Source organism: Halichoerus grypus, chromosome 4 (assembly GCF_964656455.1).
Source record: "Halichoerus grypus chromosome 4, mHalGry1.hap1.1, whole genome shotgun sequence".
NCBI classification, from domain to species: Eukaryota; Metazoa; Chordata; class Mammalia; order Carnivora; family Phocidae; genus Halichoerus; species Halichoerus grypus.
Genome location: NC_135715.1, coordinates 151,859,868 through 151,887,063, shown reverse-complemented (window position 1 = coordinate 151,887,063; position 27,196 = coordinate 151,859,868). Strand labels below are relative to the sequence as shown.

The 27,196-nt window shown below is 38.9% G+C and overlaps 2 protein-coding genes and 1 long non-coding RNA gene across 7 annotated transcripts in view; 1 reads left to right on the top strand and 2 right to left on the bottom strand.

The window, feature by feature from the left end:
• Positions 1 to 3,228: 3,228 nt before the first annotated feature.
• Positions 3,229 to 14,160, bottom strand: NABP1 (nucleic acid binding protein 1). Of its 4 annotated transcripts, none has more exons than XM_078071128.1 (8): positions 13,526 to 14,160; positions 13,081 to 13,219; positions 10,043 to 10,114; positions 8,309 to 8,384; positions 7,813 to 7,879; positions 6,484 to 6,615; positions 6,231 to 6,293; positions 3,229 to 4,251 (listed from the first exon to the last, which is right to left on the bottom strand). In XM_078071128.1, the coding sequence occupies exons 1-8, from the start codon at positions 13,614 to 13,616 to the stop codon at positions 4,100 to 4,102; spliced, it is 792 nt and encodes a 263-aa protein (XP_077927254.1). In that variant the 5' UTR covers positions 13,617 to 14,160; the 3' UTR covers positions 3,229 to 4,099. The 4 variants fall into 4 exon arrangements, 2 of the variants coding, with proteins under 2 accessions (XP_077927254.1, XP_035921331.1); XR_013447302.1 differs by having other exon boundaries at positions 4,080 to 4,251; positions 6,161 to 6,293; XR_004908688.2 differs by having other exon boundaries at positions 4,080 to 4,251; positions 6,231 to 6,615; positions 13,526 to 14,157.
• Positions 14,161 to 14,419: 259 nt separating this feature from the next.
• The window catches only part of LOC118518566 (uncharacterized), a 31,601-nt gene continuing 18,824 nt past the window's right edge, over positions 14,420 to 27,196 (top strand). For both annotated transcript variants that reach the window (XR_004908706.2, XR_013447301.1), the window contains exons 1-2: positions 14,420 to 14,563; positions 15,869 to 15,981. This is a non-coding gene — a long non-coding RNA (uncharacterized LOC118518566). The remainder of the gene's footprint in view (positions 14,564 to 15,868; positions 15,982 to 27,196) is intronic.
• Positions 23,416 to 27,196, bottom strand: part of LOC144381645 (uncharacterized) — a 55,062-nt gene continuing 51,281 nt past the window's right edge. Inside the window, exon 4 of the mRNA XM_078071127.1 lies at positions 23,416 to 24,499. Within this exon, the coding sequence (XP_077927253.1) occupies positions 24,420 to 24,499 (80 nt within the window). The 3' untranslated portion in view covers positions 23,416 to 24,419. The remainder of the gene's footprint in view (positions 24,500 to 27,196) is intronic.

Here is a 27,196-nt window from a genome sequence, read left to right as displayed (position 1 = left end):
GTTACATAGGCATGGGCATTCATTAAAACTCACAAATGTACACCTAAGATTTGTGCATTTCTTTGTATGTAATTTCTACACTAAAAACTGCAAAATACTGAACTCTAGTGAATAAGCATGCTGAAATAAATATTTATATGTCTATTTACTTGAAATGTATTAAAAACAGATGAATGAATGTGACAGATAGATGTAATGAAACTAGTCAGATGTTAATGATAAAAGCTAAGTGGTGAATGCACAAATGTTTACTCTAAAACTCATTCAACATCACTGTATGTCTGAAATTTTTCATAATAAAATGTTGGGAAGTTATCCAGTGCTATATCAGAAGCAAACACTGAGTGCACAGCAATTCTGAGGACTGTCACTGGGAGTGTGGAATTCCTTCCAGTGCACCCTCTGCCCTCCCCTTGGCCATTGACCTCCCCTCTGGCACAAACCCTGGCCCACATGTCCTCCCTCTTCCTCTGCGTTTTCATAACCATGCCCTCACCCTCTGGGCAAAGGTGAAAGGAGAAACAAAACAGGGTACTCAGCTAACAAGCAGATCTTCGTGAAGACTCAACCTTACAATGCTGTCATGGCAAACTGTCAGGATACGTACTTTTCTGCACCTTGAGCAAAAGCTTGACTGTTTAAACACACACACACCAAAAGAAACCCAACCTAATTGCAGTAACTAATATAAGTTGCTTAATATTTCAGATTTAAAATTATAGATCATCTTCTCAAGGCATGAAAAAAAATGATCAGTATTTGCCTCTTATTTCCATTGCTCATGGAGAAAGAGCTTAATATTGATTGAGCCCTCGGTATGGGTTTTGCATACATTGGCTCACAGAGTCCTCACAGCCCCATTATTCTCTATTTATAACAATGCTCATAGTCATGGAGCCAGTAAACAGTAGATCTAGGACTCAAACCAAGATGATCTCAGCTCAAAACTATTTTTCACCAAAGCACACTGTCATGGACATTTAAAATGGGCTATGTCCTGCAATGCTAACATCACTACAAGAACAGCAGTGGTCATTTGGCTAGGATTCTACAAATAAAGGCAGTTTCATGTTCTACTTCCAACTGTTTTTACCCAAACACCACCCACCAAAAGGTATTTTTAAGTTTACACCCCCCACCAGTGTTGTTGACAAAAGTAGTAAGAACACAAAATTTCGCAAACTTTTCCATAGCTTTGGGGGAAGTTCAGGGTTTTAATAAATCCGCTTAACGGAAGGGAATTTACTTTTGATGTCACAGTGTTGCTAGTTCATAAATTAGAATTAGATGGCTCAATTACTCCCTAATGATCTTCTACATCATGCTTAGACCATCGGACAAAAATTCTTACCCAACGGAATAATGGAACCTTTCCTCCACGTGTTAAGCCAGATTCCTAAACTACAGAAAACTGTATAGTCATCACCCAGTAGATGGCACTAGTTGTGCTACTGTTTTTATTCCTTTCCAGTCCTGGGACCTAGGTCAGAGGTCTTCATCTCCTACTAGGGTTATAAATATTTGAAACAGAAGACTAGTCCCCATAGCAATCAAATAATGCCTTGCATATTACTTGTGGGAAATATTTAGCTGGCTGTGTACGGAACGAGATTGAGATCTGTAAGTGGTGGGCTCTATTAGGCATTCCTAGGAAAGTTTATCATGCCTCCAACCCACTACTACTTTTCATTTGGGCCAGCCTCTCTCCACATAATAAAGTGGGGGACTGAGGAAAGCTCTGGGGGTAAGAGGAAGGTAGAAGATGCTATAAACATGTATTTGCTGAGATAAGCAATAATAAAATCTATTTTCAACAAAGTTTAATAGAAACCTAGGGTGAAAAAGCTTTTTACTTTGATACTGGCCCAAATGAAGTTAGGTCACTCCATTATAGATGATCTGATTTTAATACTGACATAATTTGAATAATTCTATTTGAACCTAATTCAAAACTCAACAGAGCTCACATCCAGAGGCCATACTCGAGATTACCCTGCTTTACTCAATTCTGCCCTTTGGAGGCATATGCTTCCAACTATTTTTCCATGTTTTGCAAACCAGAACTTTGGTATATTCAAGCCTCACAAAGATAAAAGAAACTATATATGCCTTCCCAAACAGTTATTTCTGTGTTGGGCAAGATATCAAGGGCAGGACACAAAAATCTTCAGGGCCATTATTTCAAGTGTAGCTCTACCAGACCTACACTTATAAATCCTCCTTCTGATAGAGCAGAGAAGCAACTCATACTTCTAACAAGTTCCTGGGGGACATCTCCTATCAGTGGCTTATAAATATACCACTGTGTCAGTTTCACTCAACATACATTCAATATCTGGGTAAGAAACTGAACTAACTCTTCATTCAAAATATTCTGATGGAGAAAAATAGAAAATTTGACTTCTGGTTGGAAATACTAAAAAAAAAAAAAGAAAAAAAAGACTTATTTCTGAAAACATGCCAAGTGCTTCAGTGGAGGTTGTAAGAACATGCCATGGTGAGGACTGTGGTGTGAAAGTGGCCTCTCAAGACTCCTGGGGTCTATTGCAGCCTTGGATTGGCATGGTCCTAAAACCTGGGGAGCCACACTAGTTGTGGGTTACCTACCAAGGCCTTTCAAAAGGCTTAAATATCTACTAGTCAAACTTGTTAAAATGTTCATTCGGCTGCATCACACTAATTATCTCATAGTGGTAAAGAGCCCTTAGGAACATCTTTGGGTCTAATGTTCTTAATGAGAAAAGTGCTAAGTAGATGGCTTATTAGGGACAGCCTGTAGACTTGATTTCCTCTAGTCTGTTTCTTAGTTTGTGATCTGTGCTTTGAGAAACATTAGACCCTTTTAGCCCAGAAACCTGGAGTAATGTGGTTAGAGTATTTGGACACAAAGTCTGGTATATCCCTAATAAAGCAAAGGAATTGGGAGAAAAGTTGAATATGCCTGGAAAGTAAAATGTTTTCCTAAGCTTCTTCCTCAGGAGGTCAACATACCATTCACAACAGCGCTATTTTCCAAAGGTCACAATTGGATTTCCTCAGAAGCATACCTTAACTGTTAATCATTACAACGACTTCATGAAATGTGGGAGTGTTGCATTACCCTAACATTTAATCATTGGCTGAAGCCTGGTTTTCCCCACAGCGAAGAACATCTGCCTTTACCCCTCATATAACCCCCTTTCCTACCAGAAATGTGAAGACTCTCATCAGATGGGAAATTAAACAAAGAAAAGGCAAAACAGATTTTTATAAAAGCCATCATAGGGCAAGTAATCCCCAGGGGCAGCCTAGAGGCAAAACAGACTTGACGCTGGGCAAGCACTCCATCTTGATACTGCTTTCCCATGGTTTCCAAGGTTTGTTGTCTGGAGAACGTTTCCAAATACATGAAAGAAAATGATCTTAAGAGTCACGGGAGCCTAAAGTTGCTTGGAGCAAACAGTAATTACTTTCATAACAGAAAAGGGAAGTCATTTCAGTAACTGGAATGCCAGATCTATGTAAACTTAAAATTGCCATTGTTGTCTTCAGACTGATGTAGAACACGGCCAGTGTGGACCTCTGAAAACACTTTGTAGGACCAGGTAACCAGCTTCCTCCTTTAAACATTCTCATAATTACAACTTTTTTTTTTTTTTACTAACCTCACATCTACTTGTTCTCAGCATCATCCCTTTGGCATTATTACTCAACCCAGCAAATGAAACATTCTTTTAAAATGTGAAATAATAAAAAATACAAGTGACAAGGATTCAGTACTACAAATATTCAGGGCATCAAGTTAAACTGTCTTCAAAGTTAAAGCAGATTACTAAAAAAAAAAAAAAAAAAAATACAGGAACAAAGCAAAAAAGAGGTGGTATATATAGGAAAACCTGTGTAAATGCCTTTGGGAAAGCACAGTGCAACCCTTCACTATTACACATCATCCTCTGGCCTTATGAGGTTCATCTTCCCATCTCTGTCTTGTAGCCACTACCCAAAAACCCAGCTGCTGAGACTTCAAACCACTTCAGAACTGTTTTGGAGAAATGAAATGGGACCCAATTCTAGTAGGCATGTATTTCTATACTAAATGGTTTTTGTTTTTGGTAGGTGTTTAGACATTTAAAAATTCACAGGTGAAAGCACCAGGAAAGAGGAAGGTAGAAAACTTTCTTCCTCTTCTTGATGAGTACCGTCCAAGCAGACTGGTAGGGCAAATATTCATTATGGACTGTAATTCACTTTGCTTTGGTTTTGGAGGCTTCCCTTAAGAAAAAAGAGATTTGTTAATAAATGATAACACAGAACAACAAGATTAAATTATTGAGGCAAATGTCAATTACAAAAGTAATAGCTTAGATCATTCTCTATTTAATCTCAGCATGTTAAAGGGTAACAGTATTTCCACACCTAACGCTGCATTTTTTTCTGTTCTTGAGGTATGATTAGACGACAAACATTGACTGCCTATTATGTGCCAGAAATCATCCTAATCACTTACATGGAAAATCTTCAGTAACTCTCTAAAGGGATAATATTACTTACTTGTTTTTATAGTTGTGGAACTTAAGGCTTATAGAGGTTTTATGCGTAATAATTTGTCCAACATCATAGGTGAGGAGACAATGGGCCAGGACTGGAAGCTCGGCTATCCCTACCTGATAGTTTACTTTTCTGAAACTCCAAAATCCTTTCTTTTAAAATCATCTTTAACACCATATTCTCCCACAAATAACTAACAGTACTATTGCTCCTACCTCTACTTAGATTTAAATAAAAATTTATATGCTAATTTTTAGTAATTTTTTTACTCCAAACATCTGTAATTTTGTATCTTAAAAAAATAGTCACAAAGCCAAATCCACTATAATCATGAGTTAAGAATAAAAGAAAAACGTCTTTCTAGAATATATAAACCCCAGTTACCAAAGTACTATGAACCATGAATAAGCTCCTTGAGATTACTCATCACCTACCCCTTAACTCTCCACAATGTCTAATATACAGAGTGTCATGGAAATTTGTTAGATACACTGAATTGGAGCAAACAAATATTCTGGCACCAACCTTCATATTCAAAGGCTTTGGAGTTTTTAGAAAACAGAGTCTACTTAAATTATTTTGTGATTTAAGGTAGGGACAAAAAGCGACAAATACAGAGCTAAGCAGTCGCCGGGCTGAAGTAATCATTACAACTATAGTAAAATTTACTGGCTCTCCATTGTAAAGCATTGAAAGAGCAAAAATAAGGGAGGTCCGTTAATATTAATGCAAGTTTTATTTGAGATAATATTGAAGAACTGAATTCTAACAAAGGAAAAATTTACCAGTTATCCACTCTATAGTAAAAAGTGGAACTGGGGACCATTTATAACACATAAATAAATTCTACCTTTACATTTCTGAATAAAGCTGTATTCACTTCTTAGAGAGAGCCATTTAACTTTTGCTGATAAGGCTTTGTGAATTGTGTTCAGAAACTTTGACAATACTCACATATACACACTCTTCAAATAAGGTTAAGTACCTAGGATTTTCACTCCAGGATGAGTTTCTGCAAGTACCTAGGACACTCTAAAAGACTGCATATTTCTACATGAATTCAATTTGAATTGCCTTCATCTTTATGTACCACAATTTTTTAAAATAATTAGATCAATGTTTATTATGACTTTTTAACTCCCTCAAATTATACTTTAATATTTGACATGGTAGTTTCAAAAAATAAATATTCAAGGCCTCAGTTTTAAATTTCCCTTCAGTGTAAATGCACAAAGTTGACAACAAATATTAATATGACTACCCTAAAATAAATGCAGCTTTCTTATAAAAATTACTCGTTATAATACAGTTCCCATTCTATTCCATAATTCTGATGAAGAATATGTTTTTTTGGTAATAAAACAAGAGTTTAGAATGATTCAGTCCTTGGAAAATCTTAATGGCAGTCACTCAATGAAGAAGTCAATCATTCCTGGAGTCACAAACACTCAAAACCTGCTGTTAGCATTGACTGAGTTTTTGTGGGGGTTTTTTGGTGGTTATTGCTTTAGTTGGCAATACCTGAATTTAAGACAAAAGAATATCTCCCACTAAGCCTTATTTTAAATATTACAAAATGTATACGGAAGATAGACTCATAGAGGCTATAATGCTGATGTCTTAAGTAACTCACCCATGAAATGGGTGCGTGTTTTTTAGAGGATAACCATAGATCTTTTTGCTCTAAAAATAAATGCCCCTACTTTTCAGAGTGTTCCCATTCTTCAAATTCTTCAACAGGAGACTTGAGCAGCTTAACAGTTTTGCTATAAAAACAAACCACTCTTGTTAACAAACCCAAAACATAAAAGGAAACCGATAAAGGACATAGTTTTCACAGTTAATGATAAATAAAAGTGCAGTAAGTGTTCAAGTAGGGCGCGTAGTTTAAAAACTACATGTGAGTATTTGGCATAGGTCATCTTTTAAAGGCTCTCCGAGGGTCCCTGCCATTACTTATTGTGGTCATGACTGTTTGATTATTAGCTGTTCCTTGTAGCTGTGGATTTGTAGGTCCCCGGCCATTGCTTCTACCAGCATATGAAAACTGGCATCCCCTTGATTCTGGGCCAGTTTGAACCCCATTTCCTAAAAAAAGAATATAAAAATTCATCACCATTTTCAGACCCTGATCTGTAGGAATACACCTATTTGGAGTTCTAACACATGCTTAAAAGTAGTATTAGAGGAAACAAATGCCTTTATTTTTAAACTACTGGAAAAAACTCAATGTGGGTTCTGCGTTTTTCCAAATGTTATGATTACTGTAAATATATTAACTTGATGCTGTATTAATATGGAAAGAGATATAGAACAGTTTGGGCAACAGAATGAGAAATTAGTAAAGAAAAACATAGATAATGCATTGCCTACATTGTAAGGGAGAAAGAAAAAAAGAAAGGGTAAAATCGTGTATGAACACTGGCATTAGGTTCAAATATGGTTAATAATTCAAAAAGGAGAATGTAATTCTAATTTTTCAAAGAAAAGACAGCAGTTTCCCATAATGTGATCATCACCAGCTGGCCAAAACATGCAGCCACCAGGTCAAATAAAACTTCAGCCACCCTACTAAACTCCAATCTCAAAGCTTTTCCTCCATTATTTAAGAATAAAAACTTCAAAAGACACAGCTGATAGAACCATTAACATGACGTTTGAGAGTATTTGAGGGGTAAAGGCCAATCTTTTAAAGAGGCAGCTATCAGCATGTGAAAATTTAAGGTGAGCTACTAGTCTAAAGATAAAAGGCTTTTGGTGTGCCAAAATAACCAGTTAATTCTGCATCTTTTATAAATAATCACTAGATAACAGAAATTTTGTTAAAAAAAAAAAAAATCAATGGAAAACCTACTCCACATCACTAAAACAGATTTCTTATTATTAGCCACTGTTTAAATATAGAATGTGCTCCGGGAGGTGGGTGGGGGAATGGGTGAAATAGGTGATGGGGATTAAGAGTACACTTATCTTGGTGAGCATGGACTAATACATGGAACTATACTGTATATGTGACACTAATAAAACACTATGTTAACTACACTGGAATTTAAATTAAACAGATAAATACATGTGTATAAAAATGAAAAGAATGTGCTTGATAAGTTAGCTTAAGAGAGTATCTGCTATTTAGAAAATCAGTTACTTGGGAATTCCGTGTTTACTAAGAGCTCCCTTTTAGTGCTAATGTATGCCTAAAGACAGTTTTCTTCTAAATCTTTCATAAGATATATTCACTTAATTCTTAACACCTGATCACAAATATGAAAAAAAAAAAAATCTTACCCACTGGTCCAAATGTACCTGTACCCATATTATTATTCATGGAATTATTCTTCTGTTCATTGTGTGCCTAAAAAATATGTTTTTAATTTAACCAATTGAAGATTTATTTAAAAAAAAAACATTATTATAACATGTTATATCCATTCTTTGTTTTTTTTTAACAAATTTTTAACAGATTTATCCAAGTCCATTCAATGTTACTATTCAGAAATGTTTCCCAAACCTTTCATAGCTTCTGTTATATCTTACTACTGTGTTTTCTTGATATTACTCCCTACTCCTCAAAGTGCTCAATGGCACATATATTTAATATATAACACTAAAGATATATAATAGACTCACAAAATATACAGGATGTAAATGACTTTATATTCTTTTTAAAACTGTCCTCATTAGCCTCTGGGTATGAAAGGGTTGGATACCTAGCCAAAGAATTATAGTGCCCACTCAAAATTAGCCTAATCATAAAAATAGACTATACATTTGGATTAATTACCCCTCTGCTCTGTTGTCCTCGATAATCTGGGTTGGGTTCACTGAAATTTGGCACTTCTGAATAAACCATACAAAATCTGAAAGAAAATAAAGCACAAGTTAAATGACTCCTAAAATAATCAGCCTTTTTTTATATAACATGAGTAACTTATAGGAATGAAGAATTTAGGTGTCAAATGAATTAACTAAAAAGCAACATGCTATTTATACAACAAAAACTTCCTAAATGCTATGATCCATAAAAACAGAATTCTAAGATATTCAAGAGCCTACAATCTATAAAACATTCTATTTTTTATTTTAGTTCTTCTGTATTGCAAAAATAAATCATGTCAAAGATCAAGGACACAGAAACACATCTCTGTGCTGTTTTTCCAAATAGGCTGATGCCACTGGACCATGTTTAGGGTTCCAGAGTGGTTTTTCCAGCAGTGGTGATGGATTTGCACTGATCCATTCACACACTCCCATCCAGGCCCTCTTTTGACCAATCACTGTGAATCTGCAAAGATAATCATTCAAGGTTAAGAGTGGATTCCGCAAGTATGTATAAAGACATGTGGCTGTTAAGACAACAGTTTATCCCAATGCTTCTTGTAAGTTGACTATGGCATATATTAACATTACACATAAGCATTTACTTAGCTCCTCACCCCATAAATAAATTAAAATCAGTTTTGGTATATCCTAGACTGACCCTGACAAAGCCAAGTCACTATGAATTGAGGGACCTCCAGTGGTTCTTCACATAACTGACCTCTTTTTCTGTATACATGCAGGTCAGGAAAAAATCCTAAATCTTTTGATGATATTGATGCTAAGAGCTTTCGTAACAGGTTGCTCTACTACTCTAAAAACAAACATAAGTAAATGATTTTCTTCCTAGCAAAAGCAAAGTGTTACCAGTTTCTGATCTTTAAAAGCTAGCAAGATTATCTTTTCCAAAAGAGAATTTTATCCCTGCAGGGTAGAAGAACGTTCCCTCCCCCCTTTTTTTTGTGGTGCCATATGTGGCTTCTCCCTCTTCAAATATCCTCCAATTTGATGGGCATTAAGTAGATGTCTAAACATTAACCAAACAGAATGGACTAACGATTTGGCTCATTGCCAACACAATACTTTATGAAGACATCCCAAATGTGTAGGCTACTATGGAGGCTGAATTACCTTTACACCCCTAGAGAGGATGGTTCCTCCAAGTCAGGGTGGAGATTACCAGGGTAGTAGTGTATGGAAGCTCGCATTGTGGCTGCCTGTACGGCACCTAGACTGTGGATAAATACAGGACTTCAATGGTCATCGCTGCAAGTCCTTTTACCACGAGTACATATTCACCCATCAACGAAAAAAGAAAATTTAAACTGTTGGCCTGAAACCTGGCTTCTTACCTAGCTTCTTTGGCAATTCACTAGAAGACAGAACCTATTTAAAATGGCACTATGACACCTGAAAGATGCATGTTCCCAAAGCCTACAGAAATGGCCCCACTGGGCTCATCTCAAGTGCAACTTCATGCTCTTCAGCAGGGAAAACTGACATTCTCAACCACAGGAATCAGTATAGATGGCTGTTAAACTGGCATATATGTGTAAAGTTGTTTTTACAGCGAAGCTTTTGAAGGCATTCAGTTTACCAGTCCAGAAAAGCCAAGAAGTTTATAGTGTATACATACCAGTTATTCTGTAGATATTACATGTAATTTATTCAATTACAGGAAATGCACTTTAATACTTACTCCCCAATTTTTTGAAGTTCTCCACCCCTTCCAGTATACAGTGTCAAACACCCTTTCCACATGGATGCATACCTAGAAAGAAAAGAAACATCCGTTCTGTAGAAATACATGTATTTCCTACTTAAGTAAAACTTTATACTGTATTTTTTGTATTGGGATATAGGTGGAGATCAAACTCTGTGAATACGGTAGTAAATCAAATACAATTAATCTAATTTTGATTAACTTGTTACTTACAAAGGAACAGTACAAAGAAAACTCTACTGCCAAATTTTGACATGATTATCTAAACTATAACTAACCCTAGAAAATAAAGTCTTTTTGCAAAGCAAGCATTGTTATACTCCAAAAATCACATCTTTAGTCAATTAACAAAAGAACTTTCAATTGAAGAGATTCAGGCAGAAAGTATTTTTCAATCATAGAATATATAGAATCAACACCAAGTGTTTACTTTTATACTCATTGACTTAGTCTACTCAGATTATCAATATAAGTTTTCCCTTTGCCTTCATAAAACACATAGGATTCACAAGCTACTGAAAATTTGATAAAATTTAATCAAGGGCCTAAAAAAACAATCACAAATCTCACCTATCTGCCTTTAAACCTGCAATTTTTAGCATCAACTTGGCTGAACAGATTATTTACTCTGACCAACTCTGAATGTAGACAGCATCATTAAATATTCCTACACAAAAATCTAATAAAAATGTAAATTAAACACTGTAAAATCAGTCCAAGGTTTGGTTTTCAGTGGTTCTCTATACAACTACTACGGTAACTTTAGATTTAGAATGATAAATTACAGGGACGGCTGGGTGGCTCAGTCGGTTAAGCGGCTGCCTTCGGCTCAGGTCATGATCCCAGGGTCCTGGGATCGAGTCCCGAGAGTCCCCCATTGGGCTCCTTGCTCAGTGGGGAGCCTGCTTCTCCCTCTGCCAGCCACTCCCCCTGCTCGTGAGCTCTCTCTGACAAATAAAGAAAATCTTAAAAAAAAAACAAAAACGAGGGGTGTCTGGGTGGCTCAGTCGTTGAGCGTCTGCCTTCGGCTCGGGTCATGATCCCAGGATCCTGGGAGCCCCGCATCAGGCTCCCCGCTCCACGGGAAGCCTGCTTCTCCCTCTCCCACTCCCCCTGCTTGTGTTCCTGCTCTCGCTGTCTCTCTGTCAAATAAATAAATATTTTTTAAAAAATGATAAATCATAACTAAATATTGTTAACTAAGTACAGTTATAGTTCATTTTTTAACATAGGTTAATAAATACTAGTTAGTTCCACATTATACAGTCCTCTTTAGTAAGGGTAATTCATTAAAGACTCCAGCACTCTTACGCTATATGCTAAGCTGAAGAAAAATGGTGCACTAATATTTCACCTTAGTAACGTAAAAGTTAATGCATGTTGGAGAAAAAATTTGAAGTTACAACAAGTAAACATTTAACTTGCACTTGTTTTGGGAATGAGATCAACAATGGCAGGGTTTTCTGATAAACGTATCAATATTCAAATTACCATTATTTAGATGTACACCTTTCTTCAAAAACTTTTCTTAGATACAACCAGAATTGAAGGGCCTTACATTAGGCCAGACTCCGCTAGATATGTTATTTTAGTAAGTAAGGTATAATTATTCCCATCTTACAGAAGAGGAAGTTACAGAAGTATAAAAACCTCAAGGTCACACTGAAGTTACAAAACAGTGGAGTTTCTTTAGTTTTGAATTTTCCTTTAAATTATATTCCTTGAAATTCTATAAATCCTATATGGATCTTGATTTTAGTTTTTCCACAAATTTTTTGATGGACATACCTATGTATTTTCCATTGACTACAAAATATGAAATATTTGAAATGAGATGCTGTTTACACTGTATAAAATACTTTTAATCACTGGATGAGAAATACTTTGGCAGCCAAAAAAACTTTAATTATGCTAATCCTCACCACACCCTCATACGCAGGAATTTTCTTTTGTGTAAGCTACAGATGTGGAAGTTTGAAAGACACAATTAGTGTCATAATGAGTCACTGCATGAGAATAAAATGTCTATGTTCTGACTCTCACTTCCTTCTTTGATGATACTCTCTGCCTCACTTCCTGAAGATATTGTAAGGCCTGGAAGGTAGTATCAAAGGGCTCTAACTAACCTCCTCCATTCAGGGTGATCCAATACTTCTCTGAGATTCTATTTACTATGCCAACATCAACATCCACCCACTTTTCCTATAGTTGTGACCAATAAATTATTACAATTCTATTGACCACAGAACTTCCAAAATCCATCTCAGGACCCTTTTCTGGCCTTTTATCTTCCTAATTTAAACATTTGGTAAAATTTTAAAGGCAGTTGAATTACCAACCAAAAAAAAAAGGTGGTGCTAAATTATTTTTAAAAGCCAATCTGCCAACTGACTCTTTTGGATGGAGGTATCTTAGACATCTTCCTGCCAAACATTTTCTGCGTATCATTCTGGTTTTTGTACTACACTGACCTTATAGCAGTAGGCCCAAGAAATCATTTTCCAGAATGTGCCTTCCAGATATTCTAAACTTCCCTTCTTAACTTTCACATTCGAGTACAAATTTGACATACCACAGAAACTGCTAAATTGTCCAACTACAATCTTATGTCCTGTCTAAATAAAATACTGGCAGGATTTCAAAAGGGGGAAAGGTTGGAAAAGAACTGACAACTCTATTAAATAATTTATGAAAAAAATAAATAGTATGGACTATGCTAATTTTATCAATCTACAAAAAACACTCAGTAATCCCAGAACAGTACAATCTACCTAACCTGTAAACTGACGGGGAGTGGGTTAGATTCCCCGGGGAAACTGACCGCTTTTTCTGGCAAGGGTGTTCTATCCCAAAGCTGTCCACTGTCCAATATTAACACCCAAGGGGCTCAAAACTCCCTGGAGGCCCACAAAAAAGATACGGAACTCCAGAACTTGCCAAGGTTCCCCAGCCAATGATTTGCAGACTGTTACTTAGGAAGCCTTCTCCCTCCTCCCCCTTTGGTGCACACCTACCCTCTGGTCAACCGAATAATATCCCCTGGCTGTATAAGACCTCCGATTTCATCCCACACGGAAATAGTGATGCTGCCCGTTTTATCTGCTACTTTGCATGATCTCACTTCATGGCCGTCTTTGGTTTTGGTCACGCGTCCTGTGAAGATTTAAAAATCACAAGGGGGGGAAGGGGTGTATTAGATAATGAGGACTTCCAGAAAGGCTCTAACTCCTCCTCCGGGATCATAACGCAGTGGAAAGGTGGAAAGAGGTCGAGGCCCGGGTTTTCGCCGCAGGTTGTATCCGAGCCCCGGCGGGGGCCACCGGGGCCACGTGGAACGGGGGGAGGGGAGGGGGAAACGAAGAGGAGGAGGAGGGGAGCCCCAGGCTAGCAGCGGCGGCGCCCTTCCCTCCTGCCCCAGAACGCAAGGGGGCAGAGGGGTGGGCTGCAGACCCCACTTACCTATCTCCAGGACAATAAAGACGACATTTAAGTTTTTCAGTCCGGGCTTAATATCTTTTATAAAAAGAGGTGGGTCGTTGACCCCATTCATATTGAGGCAGGTGCGGCTACAGCTGCGAAGACGCGGGTGGGCAGGGAGTGGGACAAAGCCTCCCACCCTCCCGGGCAAGGGCGAGGGCGCAGGGGAGACTCTGGGCGGGGGTGGCGAAGAGAACGGGCAGAAAGCGGTTAGTCAGGGATCAAGGAAACCAGCCCAGACGGCACTGAGTCCAAAAAAAGAAGAAGGAAAAAAAAAAAAAGGCTCACAAGTTTAAAAGGAAAAAAAGACGAACCAGTCCGCACAAAACCCCGCTCCCAATGGGGCGACAGTAAGGCAAGCGTGCGAACTGAACTGCCCCCCTCTTTTGGATAAAAGGAAGGGGAAAAAAAAGGCAGCGAGGGGACGTCTCTGCCCTGAGTCCCCCTCACACTCACAACACACACACACACACACACACACACACACGCGGGCGCGCGCCCAGTCTGTCCCAGGCTTCGGGAAGGGACAGACTGTGACAGCAAACCCGGTGCGGAGACCTAGCAACCACGCAGTCTACGTCCCAAACAGCGACTGCTGAACGCGCCCGCGCGCCGGCTGGACCCCACACCCCGGCCGCCCCGCCCCTTATGACGTCACATGGCGTCGGCACGCCCGTCGCCGGGCTCGCCCGGGTTGTAGGGAGGGAAGCGAGGGGTCCGGAACCGGCCGGCGGCGCCCGCGCAGCCTCCCTCCCTCCTCGCCGGCTGTCAGCTCGAGCTCCGCCCCCTTAGCCTTCCAATGGGCTCTCGGCCCCGCCCCGCCCGTCCCCCGCTTCCGCCGTCGCTGCGCCGCGTCCCCTTTGCCCTGTAATTTTCCTATTGCAGGCTTCTAGTGCTCACTGTGGTGCTTTAGGTTTTTCTTGCTCTTTTCTCGCTCAGAGTTCAGCCCTCCACCCAAGCCCTTTAATCCCTTTGTCCCCGCGGTTCCAAGGAACAGTGGCTGTGTTTGGCACCCAGTGGGTACGTTAAAAAAAAAAGCGTGATGTTGAATACAGGTTTAGGCCAGGGTGGCTGGTGGGGATGGAAGGAAAAAAAAACAGTCGGGGATGGGTCCTCATTCCTAAAGCTGGAATTTTAGCCCAAGAAGAGAACTGTAGATCAACTTAACCACTTCTTTTTAAGCATTTAAATTGAGGTCCGGAAGGGTGGGGTAGTTTGCTGAAGGTCAACCAGGAACTTGGAAGCAAGCAGGACTTGAGCACAAATCATCTGACCTGCTCTTGCACTTTTCACTCTAATACTAGGCAGGTAGATAGTAGTTAAATTCCTTTACAAATTTATTTTTCCTTACCCTTTCCTTCTCACATTATATCCCTTTCCCAATTTTCTCTATGCTTTTTTTTTAATGGGCAAATTTTTAGAGCAGTTTTAGATTCATAGCAAAACTTAAGGAGTACAGAGATTTCCGTATATCCCCACTCCCACACATTCCTAGCCTCTGCCATTATCAGTATCCCCCCCCCCGCCCAGAGTGGTACATTTGTTATAGCTGATGAACCTACATTAACACATCATTATGGCACACAGTGTATAGTTTACCTTAGGGCCCACTCTTGGTGGTGTATGTTTTATGGGTTTGGACAAATGTGTGATGACTTGTATCTACCATTATAGTGTCATACAGAGTAGTTTCACTGCCCTAAAGATCTGTGTGCCACCTATTCATCCTTCCCTCTGTCCTAACCCTTCGCAACCACGGATCTTTTCACTGTCTGCATGGTTTTGACTTTTCCAGAATGTGTATAGTTGGCAACAAATACTATGTACCCTTTCAGATTGGCTTCTTGCACTTAGTAATGTGCATTTTAAGTTTCCTCTGTGCCTTTTTATGTGCTGTCAATTTGTTTTTATACATCCAAAAAAATCATGTAACAGTAGTGGGAAACCCTGAAACATTATAATCTGAAAAAAAAAAAAAAAAGAATAAAAAGTTTCCTTTATCTCTTTACCTCGTGTAGTGAGAAGAGGCATGTCCTCTAGAAACAAACCTGGGCTCGGACACCTTACGGTGTGATCTTTAGGACACTTAAACTTTGTAGTCATAATTTAATAATCTGAAAAATAAAAGAATGCTTGCCTCAGAGAATTACATAGGATCAGAGGTAATTGTCTGACTAGTGCCTAGGAAATAGTAAATATTCAATACATATTTCCCTTATTTTTTATTATTAAGGAAGAGAAAAACAATAGTAGCTTAAACTGTGATTACTTAATCCTTTCATCAATCCTATGTGGTGACTGCTAATTTTTATCCCCATTTCACAGATGATGAAACTCACCAGAGACCACATTGCTAGAGAATGGCTAAACTTGGTTTTGAATCTAGGCAATCTCGACAACCACCCCCACCCCCCCAACCAGAGCCCTCCAGCTTAAAGGTAATTTTTTTAGACTTAAATTGCAGTGGTAGAATTAAGCGTTTTAGCAGTAAAATATATCTGTAGGGCTTTAAAGAATCATCTAATTAACTTCATGATGGTAACAGAAATGTTGAGAAGAGTCAGAGAATTTGCATGGCAGAAGCCTTGATTTTTTCTTGATTCTTAACTGAGTATTTTTAGATCAACCACCACTTCCCAAACATCTGCAAAGAAGTAGCATAGATATAATACAGCCTGAGAAGAGTTTCAGAGATAATCACATTAGCAGGAGAGAGAGACATTCTTAAGGAAGCCGAAGCTTGCATCTCATGGACAAATAAGGCCCAGAGAGCCAAAAACACTGATGTAATGCTGGGAAGTAGTGTAAAATAATATTATAAGTATGATTTCAACATCAAATAAAACAAATGATGAAGCATGGCAGTTAATGGCAGAACCACATCCAACCTCAGGGCTCCCAAAGACTCCCACTTAAGATCAGAAGCTCTGATTCTACCAAGTTTATCTAGAAGCACTTGTTGCTTCGTTTAGATTTTCCTCAAAGCTATATTCTTCAACACAGGCAAAAACATTCTCACAGAAGCAATATTTAACCAGCTGAGCCACCTGGGCATCCCTCACAAAAGAAATATTTAAATCAGACCTTTTTTTATTATTATTATTTAAAGGTTTGACGAGATCTTAAAAAGATTAGCAAAGATAGGAGACCAGTTAAGAATGTTGAGCACAATCGTGGCCAAGAGTTTTGACAAAGCAAGTTGGCCACTCCTTGCACCCTCAATCATTTGTTCCCAGAAAGGAGATTAGAGAGGGCTGCTCAGACTTATTTTACTGACACTTATAAAGAGGAACCAGGAAACCAAGACCCACAAAAGCAGAAGCTGATGCTCAGCAGCCCAGCCCTGCCCTAACCCCATAGAAGAGAACTCAGCCAAACATCTACTTCCTCCCCTACTAACTCAGCTGTTCTCAGAAAGGAAATGGCAACCAAGTGCTTTCTCATTCACCAAAACTAAAGACAACCTTGAAAAACAAAATGGTGTGGACAGTGCAGGAACTCTTCAATCCAGACCAGTTGGTTTCAACTAACCCCAATCACCCCTCAAGGGTGGTGGTCAATAAAAAGAGAAAGGGGATGTCTAGAAAAGCAACTATTGCCACTCAATCATTCCTAATATACAATTCAGCAAAATAAACAAAGAGATCCCTGCTCACTAGGCCCCGCCAGTTAGGTCATGATGATTATACTGCTGATTCTTTACTACATTCACAAGATTACTTCATGGTCTTCTTCCTTCTAAGACTGTTGTTCTTCAAGCCTTCCTCATTTTTGGAGACCAAACATAAACCTATGAGGTCATGAGAAGATTATGGCCAGAACCTCAACATCACTATCCTGTGTGAAAAAAAAAAAAGTTTAGCGAAATCCAGTACAATAAGAAGGGTATCCATTAGAATCCTAGACAGAAGGGTCTGGTTGTCTGCATCCTCACTGGTGAAGGTTTTCCTGTAAATTTTGCCACCACCCAATACCCATGCTCACTGCCACGTTCTGGTTTCTGGGATCACAAAAATCATTTTCACTTTTGTGGCACTATCCATCTATTCAAAACTATTACAACATCAGTAAAATAGCCGACCAAGTTCTTTTTGAAACTAGACATCTTGTGTGGTGAAACTAACAATAAAAAATTAACAAGAACTACAGTGTTCTCACATTACAGAGGTAATCTACTTCGTAACATAATTGGCGAAGTCAAAAAGAAATGGCCTTTTCTTAATCTTCTTAAAAAGATTTAACCAAAAGACTCATAAGTGATGTTTAGTAGTATTTGCAACATAGCCACACAAATCATCCCTATAATGATAAATGCTAATACACATTGAGCCTTTGCTATGTGCCAGGCATTTTATACTTATAAACACCTGATACTTATTAATATATTATTTAATAATTAATATTTTGGAAGTGAATTTTCTCATTTTATAATAAGTTACAGACCTGGGATTTAAAACCAAGTGTTACATGAAATAACTTTTTCTATAAAACAGGCTATTTGCTCTTACAAGTGCACTTCTTTGGTTATCTAAGTGGGTAATTGGATTTTTTTGACGGCTTTGTAGTTCACAGTGGTAAGTGCAACACCAGGTTATTTAATCCCTAATGTCTAATTGTGGTGGGGGCAGTGAAGTCCGCTGGTGAGGAATAACTTTGTAGTTTCTCTTGGGAAGAAATGCATCCCTAAGTAGGTTAATTCAGCTCAGCTATTATCTTTTTAATGATAGTGTGAACAGCTTTGGTTTCTGTGTTCTAAAAACTTTCTTTCAAGTGCACCATACATCTAACTAGCTGCCTGAATTTATTGTTTATTCAGCTGAGAAAACAAATTATTAGTGGCACCTGAACTAACTCAGAATGAATAAAACAAAATTATTTCTTTATTGGCAGATTTATCTCATTGGAGTATGTATCCTAATCATCATACTTAAAGAGATATTGTAGAGAAGGCTATAAATCACACGTCCAGAGAGCTGACCCAAGTTCTGTAGGGTCAGAAGTCCTTTCCATACTGTGTGTCTAGACGATGAAAAAGAGCTACTTGCACTGTTTGCTGATGTTTCTCATTGTCCTACGTTGCTAGAGAGGGAGTGTTCATGTGCCACCCCAAATTCCTGTGTTGTAATCTAATCCCCAATGTAAAGTGGAGTTTGGAGATAGGGCCTTTGAAAAGTGATTAGATAAGAAGGTGGAGCCCTCATGTAGGGGATTGGTGCCCTTAGGAAAGAGACCCCAGGAGCTCCCTCACGCCTTCTGCCAAGGGAGGACACAAAGGAAAGACAGACATCAGGGAACCAGGAAGCAGGCGCTCATCAGACACCGAATCTGCCAGTGCCTTGATCTTGGACCTCCCAGTCTCCAAAGAAGTGAGAAATAAATTTCTGTTGTTGATAAGCCACCCAATCAATGTATTCTGTTAGAACAGCCCAAGTAGGCTAAGACATATGTAAAAATAAATAAATCAGTGATAATTTTAAAAACCAATTCTCCTGCTCTCAGAATCCTGTTCCTTAATGTGCTCTATAGCTGGCCGACAAGGGGCATGTAACAGGTTCCACTAGGGTCACGCCTGCCGTGCGTGGCGGTGGAGGGCTTGGTGACTCTTTGCGGAAGTTCTACTTATTCTCTTGGCTTCTCTGTAGTAAAAATAAATATCTTTTCTTATTTTATAGCACTATACAGCTGACATGCTTTCTCTCCTTTCACACACATGCAAGCACACACATATACCAATAAACCACCTGGAAGAAAGTCACTGCTTCCATACAAACCCCTAATTAAGAGCATTTTCCATGTGAACATGGAGTGTCCCAGTTGGAAGAATGTTTACAGATAATGGACTCTAACCCCTTCTTTGTGTGTGTGTGTGTGTGTGTGTGTGTGTGTGTGTGTGTGTGTGTATATGCCCAGAAATGTGAACAAGAGTACCGCTACAGCCCCTAATGAATTAAGGCTCTCAATAATAATCATTATAGGCTGCTAATATCATGACAAAGGGGACAACAGTCAAAACAATGAAATCAGAATCTCTAAAGGTGGAACTCGGGCATCAGTATATGCTAAAACCCCTCAGTGTACCACCAAATCAGAGCCACAGCAGGTTAGAAGACACTTTTTTTTCTGCATACCTATTCTGGAACAGTATCTCCCTTATTCTAGCTTGGGAAATCCTGTACTGAGATAGGCTTCTAGAAGTGAAATCACTGAATGTATAGTTCAGAACTCTGACAGGTATTGTCAATTGACATTTTGGGAATTTTGAGAGACTTATACTCCCTCTTGCTCTTTGTATGTTCATTAAACATAGCTTATTAGTTTATTCAACAAACCTTTATTGAACAACTACAATGTGCCAGCACTGAGACTGCATCAGTAAAAAAAATAATAATAATACAAACAAAAATCCCTAACTTCATGGAGCTTGCATCCTAATGGGAGTAGACAGAAACAATAGACAAAATACATAAAATTATATAGTATATTAGAGGGTGATGAATAGTATGTTGAAAAATGAAGCCAGGGATGGGATAGGGATTTAACAGGAACGACGACAGTGGGCAGGGAAAGTGATATTTGAGTAAAGATAAAAAGGAGAGGAGGGACCTATTGAAAAGGCTCAGGCAGCCTGCCTTTTTCCAGGCACAGTAAGCAGGCTGCTGTGACTGAAGCAGAGTGAGCAAGGAGAAGGTGTAAAGGATGAGGATGGGGAGGGGGCATATCATACAGGAGGACACTGAGTTGGACTCTGAGACAGGACTCTGTTGGAACGTTTTGAGCAAAGACCCAACAAGCTAATCAGACTTAAAAGGATCACTCTGACTGCGGGGTGAAGAACAAAAGGAGCAAGGGTGGAAGCAGGAAGAACAGTGAAAAGATTATTTTATTAATCCACTTGAGATACGTTGTGGCTTGCACAAGAATGGGAGCAGTGACGTTGGTAAGATGTGATAAATACCCACATCCATTTTGAAGAGAGAGCCAACAGGTTTACTGTCTGGTTATAAGCAGAGTATGGGAAAATGAGATGAATCAAATATGACTACTAGATTTTTGGTCTGAGCAACTGGAAAGAAGGTTATCATTCACTGAAATGGTGAACTCCCAAGTGGAACAGCTGGGGGAATGTGGAAGGATCAGGAGGGCCATGTTAGACATGGAAAGCTGTGAGGCAGGAAGAACACAGGAAGGAGACTGGTGTCCTGGATGCCAGGTGAACTGAATGTTTCTGGGAAGAAGGGGTGATTGTTGTGTCAAATGCTGCGGATAGATCAGGCAAGATAAAACCCAGGGTTGATCATTAGGCTTAGCAAAAATGAAAGTCATGGCTGACTTTGACAAGAGCAGTTGCACTGGAGTTGGTGGGGGTGAAAGCCTGAATGGATTGAGTCAAGAGATAATGCAAGTCGAGGAATTGGAAATGGTAAAACAAGTATACACAACTCCTTCGAGGGGGATCACTGCAGAGCAGAGCAGAGCAAAAGGACAATAACTTAAGAGGAAAGTGGGACAAAAGAGTGTTGTTGTTTTTTTTTAAGATTTTGTTTATTTATGTGACAGAGAGAGAGAGAGCACAAGCAGGGGGATTGGCAGGCAGCGGGAGAAGCAGGCTCCCCGCTGAGCAGGGAGCCCATTGTGGGACTGGATCCCAGGACCCTGGGATCATGACCTGAGCCGAAGGCAGACGCTTAACCGACTGAGCCACCCAGGCATCCCAAAAGAGACTTTTTTTAAGATGTGAAAAATAATGTCATGACTGTGGGCTGAAGAGAATGGTTCAGTAAATAGAGGGAATTTCTGGAGACACATCCTTGTCCTTGAGTAGGTGAGGGGGGGTGGGAGTGAGAGACCCTGTGAAAGTGTTGATGGGAGCATAGAAGATTCTTCTGGAACAGGAGGGGAGATGCTAGTGGGTGGGGTGACATGGTGGTGTGGGTATGTGGAAATCCTCTTCTGGTTGCCTGCTTGCTTGCTTGCTTGCTTGCTTGCTTGCTTTCATTTATTTAAATTCAGTTAGCCAACATATAGTGCATCATTAGTTTTTGATGTAGTGTCCAATGATTCATTAGTAGTGTATAACTCCCAGTGGTCATCACATCATGTGCTCCCCTTAATGCTACTACTTTCTGAGTGAAATAAGCAAGATCATCCATTTAGAGTAAAGATGGGGAGAAGATGCTGGAAGCTTGAAGTGTGGAAGGGGGTAAGAAATAATTGTCAGGGAACATGAGAGAGTGAGTGAACTAGGGAAATGTATTACAGTTTTACAACAGCACTAACTGCTCACTTGAAGGCAATGAAAAGTAAATTTAGAGTTAGACCACTGCACATAGTTTTGTTTTTTAAATCAGACACATTCATCTGTGAAGGTTTGGGCACAGACTAGGCTGAGATTTGGATTTAACCAGTACTGGAGTTTTGCCAAGTGATAGCAACCCTGTTTTTTGCAGTGTGTGTTGTATATATCTTTCCTGGTTTGTGATTTGCCTTCTCCTTTTGTCTCTCTATATTTCTTTGAACTACAGTAACTTTTATATGGTCAAATCTATTATCTTTTTCCTATGGCTTTTTGTATTGTTTTTTTTTGCTTGAGGGAGCCTTTCCTCAGGAAGGGAAGATATAATCTTTCTTTTATACCTTCTCCAATTTTTTATGGTTGAATTTTTAACTCTTTAATCTATCTGATGTATGCTGTGATGCAAAGTTCTAACAAAATAGTCATCAAAATTTCCTTCTTCTCCACATTATTAAAGAAACAATTCCTTATCCTTAAGTTTGTAATTTCTTTAAAATATGTTACCTTATTATCTTTCTATATTTTATAAGTTCTCGTTCCAGGTTATTACTTCTGAGTCACCAATTTATCTGGCTATTCTCAGTACTTACAATGCTAAGTACAATGGTATCTTTATAATTCTTCAGCATATGATAAGGCAAATGCCAACCTCCAGCCTCTTTTTTATAAGTATTCTTTAACCATTCTTACTTATTTTTCTAGAAATTTTTGTCATGATTCAAAAACAGCCTCCTCTTAGGGTTTGTTTGGAATCAAAAGAAGCCCTAAATCTTAATTTGGGAAATATCAATTTCTTTATAATATTTAAGTTCTCTATTCAGGAACCATGCTCTGATCGTCTATTCTGATCTTTTAAATTGTATTGGGTTGATTACTCATTCGTGTTTTTATACACTTCAAATCTCCCTGAAATATAGTTTTACTTTGATTTTGATTTTGCTACAGTGATTCCTCAAGTAAATTCCCTGGAAAGAAAAGCAGAAGGTAACTTTCTGATACTTTACATAACCAATTTTTTTTTTCTCATAATCATATGGTATTTGGGGCAGATACAGAATCTTCAGATTGTTATTCTTTCCTCTTAATATTTATCGCTGGGTCCAATGGATAGAATGTTCCTTGAAACACTACTACTGAAGGGGAAAAAAAAATGGAAAACAACCTAAATGTCAAAGGAGAAGAGAGTTATTAAATAAGTTAGTGACTAATTAGTAGGGAAGTCTATCAGCTATTTTTAAAATGAGGTAAATATATGCACATGATAAAAAAGATTATGTGGGGAAAATGAGCAGCTGCGTAACAATATGTATACTATGATCAGATTTTTGAAAAATAAAACCCTACGTGGATATATATTGGTGTATCTATTTTCATATCTATTTATCTGGAAGAACACGCATCAAATATTAACAAATCACAGTGGGTATTAAAATTAATGTGTGTGGGGGGCGCCTGGGTGGCTCAGTTGTTAAGCGTCTGCCTTCGGCTCAGGTCATTGATCCCAGGGCCTGGGATCGAGCCCCGCATCGGGCTCCCTGCTCAGCGGGAGGCCTGCTTCTCCCTCTCCCACTCCCCCTGCTTGTGTTCCTGCTCTCGCTATCTCTCTGTCAAATAAATAAATAAAATCTTAAAAAAAAAAAAATTAATGTGTGTGGGAAGAACTTTCACTTTTTATTTTATATACTCGAAGTTATTTGAAGTTTTAAAATTATGTATTATTCTTAACCAACAGGTGTACGGTTTTATCCAGCCAATGTACACCCTTACTTCACCTTTTTCGATACCTGAACTGTTGACCACACTCCCTCCTACAAACGCTGGGTTAGATGCCTCTTCTAAGTGTTCCCATGACACACTACACTTATTTGAATTATAAAACTTTTCATTTTAATTTATAATTGCCAATTTATTTATCTCTTCTTGCCAAGTAGACTGAAAAGCCAGGTACTTTCCCTATATCATCATTTTCGGTTGTACCTTATGAAGTCATTGTTCAATAACTATTGGTTGAAAGTGTCTATGATTTGAAAGAGAATGTGTATGATCTAGTTCTCTGGCAAGTAAAAGAGGCAGTGTTCAGAAGATAGAAAGGGGAAGTGATAGAGGCAGGGTGAGGAGTCCTGAGGGAGAGCAGCCAATCCACCATGGGAATGATTCCCTTAACTGTCATCTAAGTAGGTCGAAGGGAACGAGGTGGAGACTTACGGGAAAAACTATGCAAGAGTACTAAGAGAGCAACTGGCCTTCTTCACTGGGGGAATTCCACACCAAATAGGAGAATATGATGTCAGTGTCTTTCTCTGGTGACCTAATAGTTCACATTTCCCATGTGGGCAGGATACATAGAAGTAGCAGGAAACTTCTGAAGGGAAAGTTGAAAGCAAATATGGTAAAAGCAAGAGAAAGCAACACTTCCTTATTAGGGCAAAGACTAAGCTGTCCCAAAAATGAAACCAAAAAGTATGCATCTACATGCAGAGGCTTAAATAACCTGGACGTTCATATCCTTCTCATGTTACGAGAAGTTGAGCAATCCAGCTTGGCAGGAAAAAGTCACTCCAGGATCCACCTTCCTTCCATTTATTATTGCTTCACTATTCCCTGAGGTGATCTCTTCATCCTCATGGTCAAAGTTAGGTTGTGGGCACATTCAGTCTTCCAACCTATGAAAAAGGAAAAGAGAGGAACTCTGAGGCAAGGGACTTATCTTTTAAGATAGAGATGACCCAGAAATAACACAGTACTTCAGCTTATATCCCATCAGCTGAAACTTAGCCACATAATCATATCTAGTTGTGAAAAGAGGATAAAGATGTATTCTTTAGCCAAGTAGCCATGTATCTAGTGTCATCTGTTTCTATGGAAGATGGAAAATATAGACTTCAGAGAAAACCCAGGAGCTTTTGCCATATAAAGAAATCAAATATGGTGCTCATACCTGGCCTGATAAAAGTAGCATTGAAACTCTAGTGCCCATCAAATGCTGGCTAAGACTACTAATGTATGTGCAGTGCAAAAACTAAGGTCTATGCAGGTAATTTAAAGCTAAAGGGGTTGTTTTTTATTATGAGATAATGTCCTTTCTATTTTTTAGGTTAAAATATCCTTAACGATACAGTAAGGATGGTAGATAGCATTTTAAATATCTTTTTTTTTTTTAGTAAAATAGAGTATTGACTACATCAGTATTCCCATTCTCCAGTTTGTGTATGTGTGTTCATTGAGATTTTACCGACTCTTGACATTTTTATGTGGGACCGATGCTCCATATGACCACCAAGTACAGAGACTCAGCAGAGAGGCCAGTAATTAGGATTGTTATTATCCCCTAGTCTTCCTTCAACATGAAGATGGCATCTCGCCCACAGGTGAGGTTTTCTAAACTCTTTCGGCTGGAGCCACCATTGTCTCCCTCTCCACGGCCAGTGGGGTTCCCCTCCTCTGGACTCCCAGAGTATTCTTTACGTGGTTCCACCAGAGCATTTATCATACTGCATTGTATTAAAGGTTAATGTTGCTCCTACTTGAACACAAGCACCTCAAGAATAGGGACCCTTTATCCATTGAAGTTACTAATTCTTTTTCAATAGGAAAGAGACATCTGTATTAGTTTGTTAGGGCTGCCCCAACAAAATACTACAGTCTAGGTGGTTTAAACAACAGAAATTTTCCTTGTCACAATCTATAAATCTAAGATGGAGGTGTCAGCAGGAATGGTTTCTTCAGAGGCCTCTCTCCTTGGCCTGCAGATGGCCGCCTTTTCACTGTGTCCTCACATAGTCTTTCTTCTGTGCACATGGATCCCCAGTGTCTCATTATGCACCCAAATTTCCTCTCCTGATAAAGATACCAGTCAGATTGGATTAGGACTCACCCTAAGAGCCTCGTTTTAACTTAATCACCTCTTCAAAGGCCCTATCTTTAAAAACAGGCACATTTTGAAGTACTAGGAATTAGGACTTCAGCATATCAGTTTGGATACAGACATAGTTTAGCCCATAACAACATCTTTACAATCTTTGCTGATTATAAACTAATGCATGTTTTTATTTTTTAATCAAATTATACAGAAATGTAGAAGTAGAAAGTCAAAATCTCCTTTCATCCCACTCTTCATGATAGTAGCTCCCAATAGTTAGGGGTGATCAATGATTCTGGAATGAATGAGTGAGCAATGAGGTGGTCCCCATATTACATCTGAGGAAAATGAGACAGACCAAAAGGCTAGGCAACTTTTTTTTTTTTTTTAAGATTTTATTTATTTATTTAGAGAGAGAGTGAGAGTGCATGCAGGGGCTGGGGCAGAGGAGGAAGAAAAGAGAGCATCTCAAGCAGACTTGGTGCTGAGCGCAGAGCCCGACACAGGGCTTGATCTCACCATCCTGAGATCATTACCTGAGCCAAAATCAAAAGTAAGATGCTTAACTGACTGAGCCACCCACGTGCCCCAACGCAACTATCTTAAGGTCATAAAACCAATTAATGATAGGAGGACCATAACCCAGTTTTACCAATTGCTCATCTAATATTCCTTCTACTATCCTTTACTACTTCTTTTTTACATTTATTGTAATTATTGAATAAAGACTTGTGTTCCTAATTTTTAATGTCAAAGTGGGTCAGCTAAAGATTTTATATTTCTCTAGAAGTTACCAAACTCAGTTACTTTAAATTCTTTTAACTTACATTTAGCCTTGTCTTAGGATCTTTTTGTAGCAAAAAACAGATATGCACTCAGATTAATTTTCAGGTATCTGTTGCTGCATAACAAATCTTGTCAAAATTTAGTGGCTTAGGAGCACCTGGGTGGCTCAGTTGGTTAAGCATCTGACTCTTCATTTCAGCTCAGGTCATGATCTCAGGGTCCTAGGATCAAGCCCCATGTCGGGCTCCCCACTCAATGGAGAGTCTGCTTGTCTCCCTCTCTGCCCCTCCCCTTGTGCTCTCTCTTTGTCTCTGTGTCTATCTCTGTCTCTCTCAAATAAATAAATAAATCTTTTTAAAAAACAGTGGCTTAAAACAGCAACTACTTTATTTGTACAATTCTGTAGGCTGGCCATCTGAGAGGGATTTCTGATGACCTCGCCTGCAACCACTCAAGGTCTCTCACGGCTTAGACTCTGGAACTCACACAGTGTTGCTTTTGTCACATTCTATTGGTCAAGGTCAGTCACAAGGCCAACCCAGATGCAAGGGGGTGGAGAGATAGCCTCTGCCTCTTAATGGAAGGAGTGGCAACATGATATTGCAAAGATGCATGTGGATACAGGAAAGTGTGACTTATTGAGGGCCTTATTATAATGCTTTTCCATAGCTGACATTTCCCACAGGATAACATTCTTCTTGCCAGCCTTTCCGTT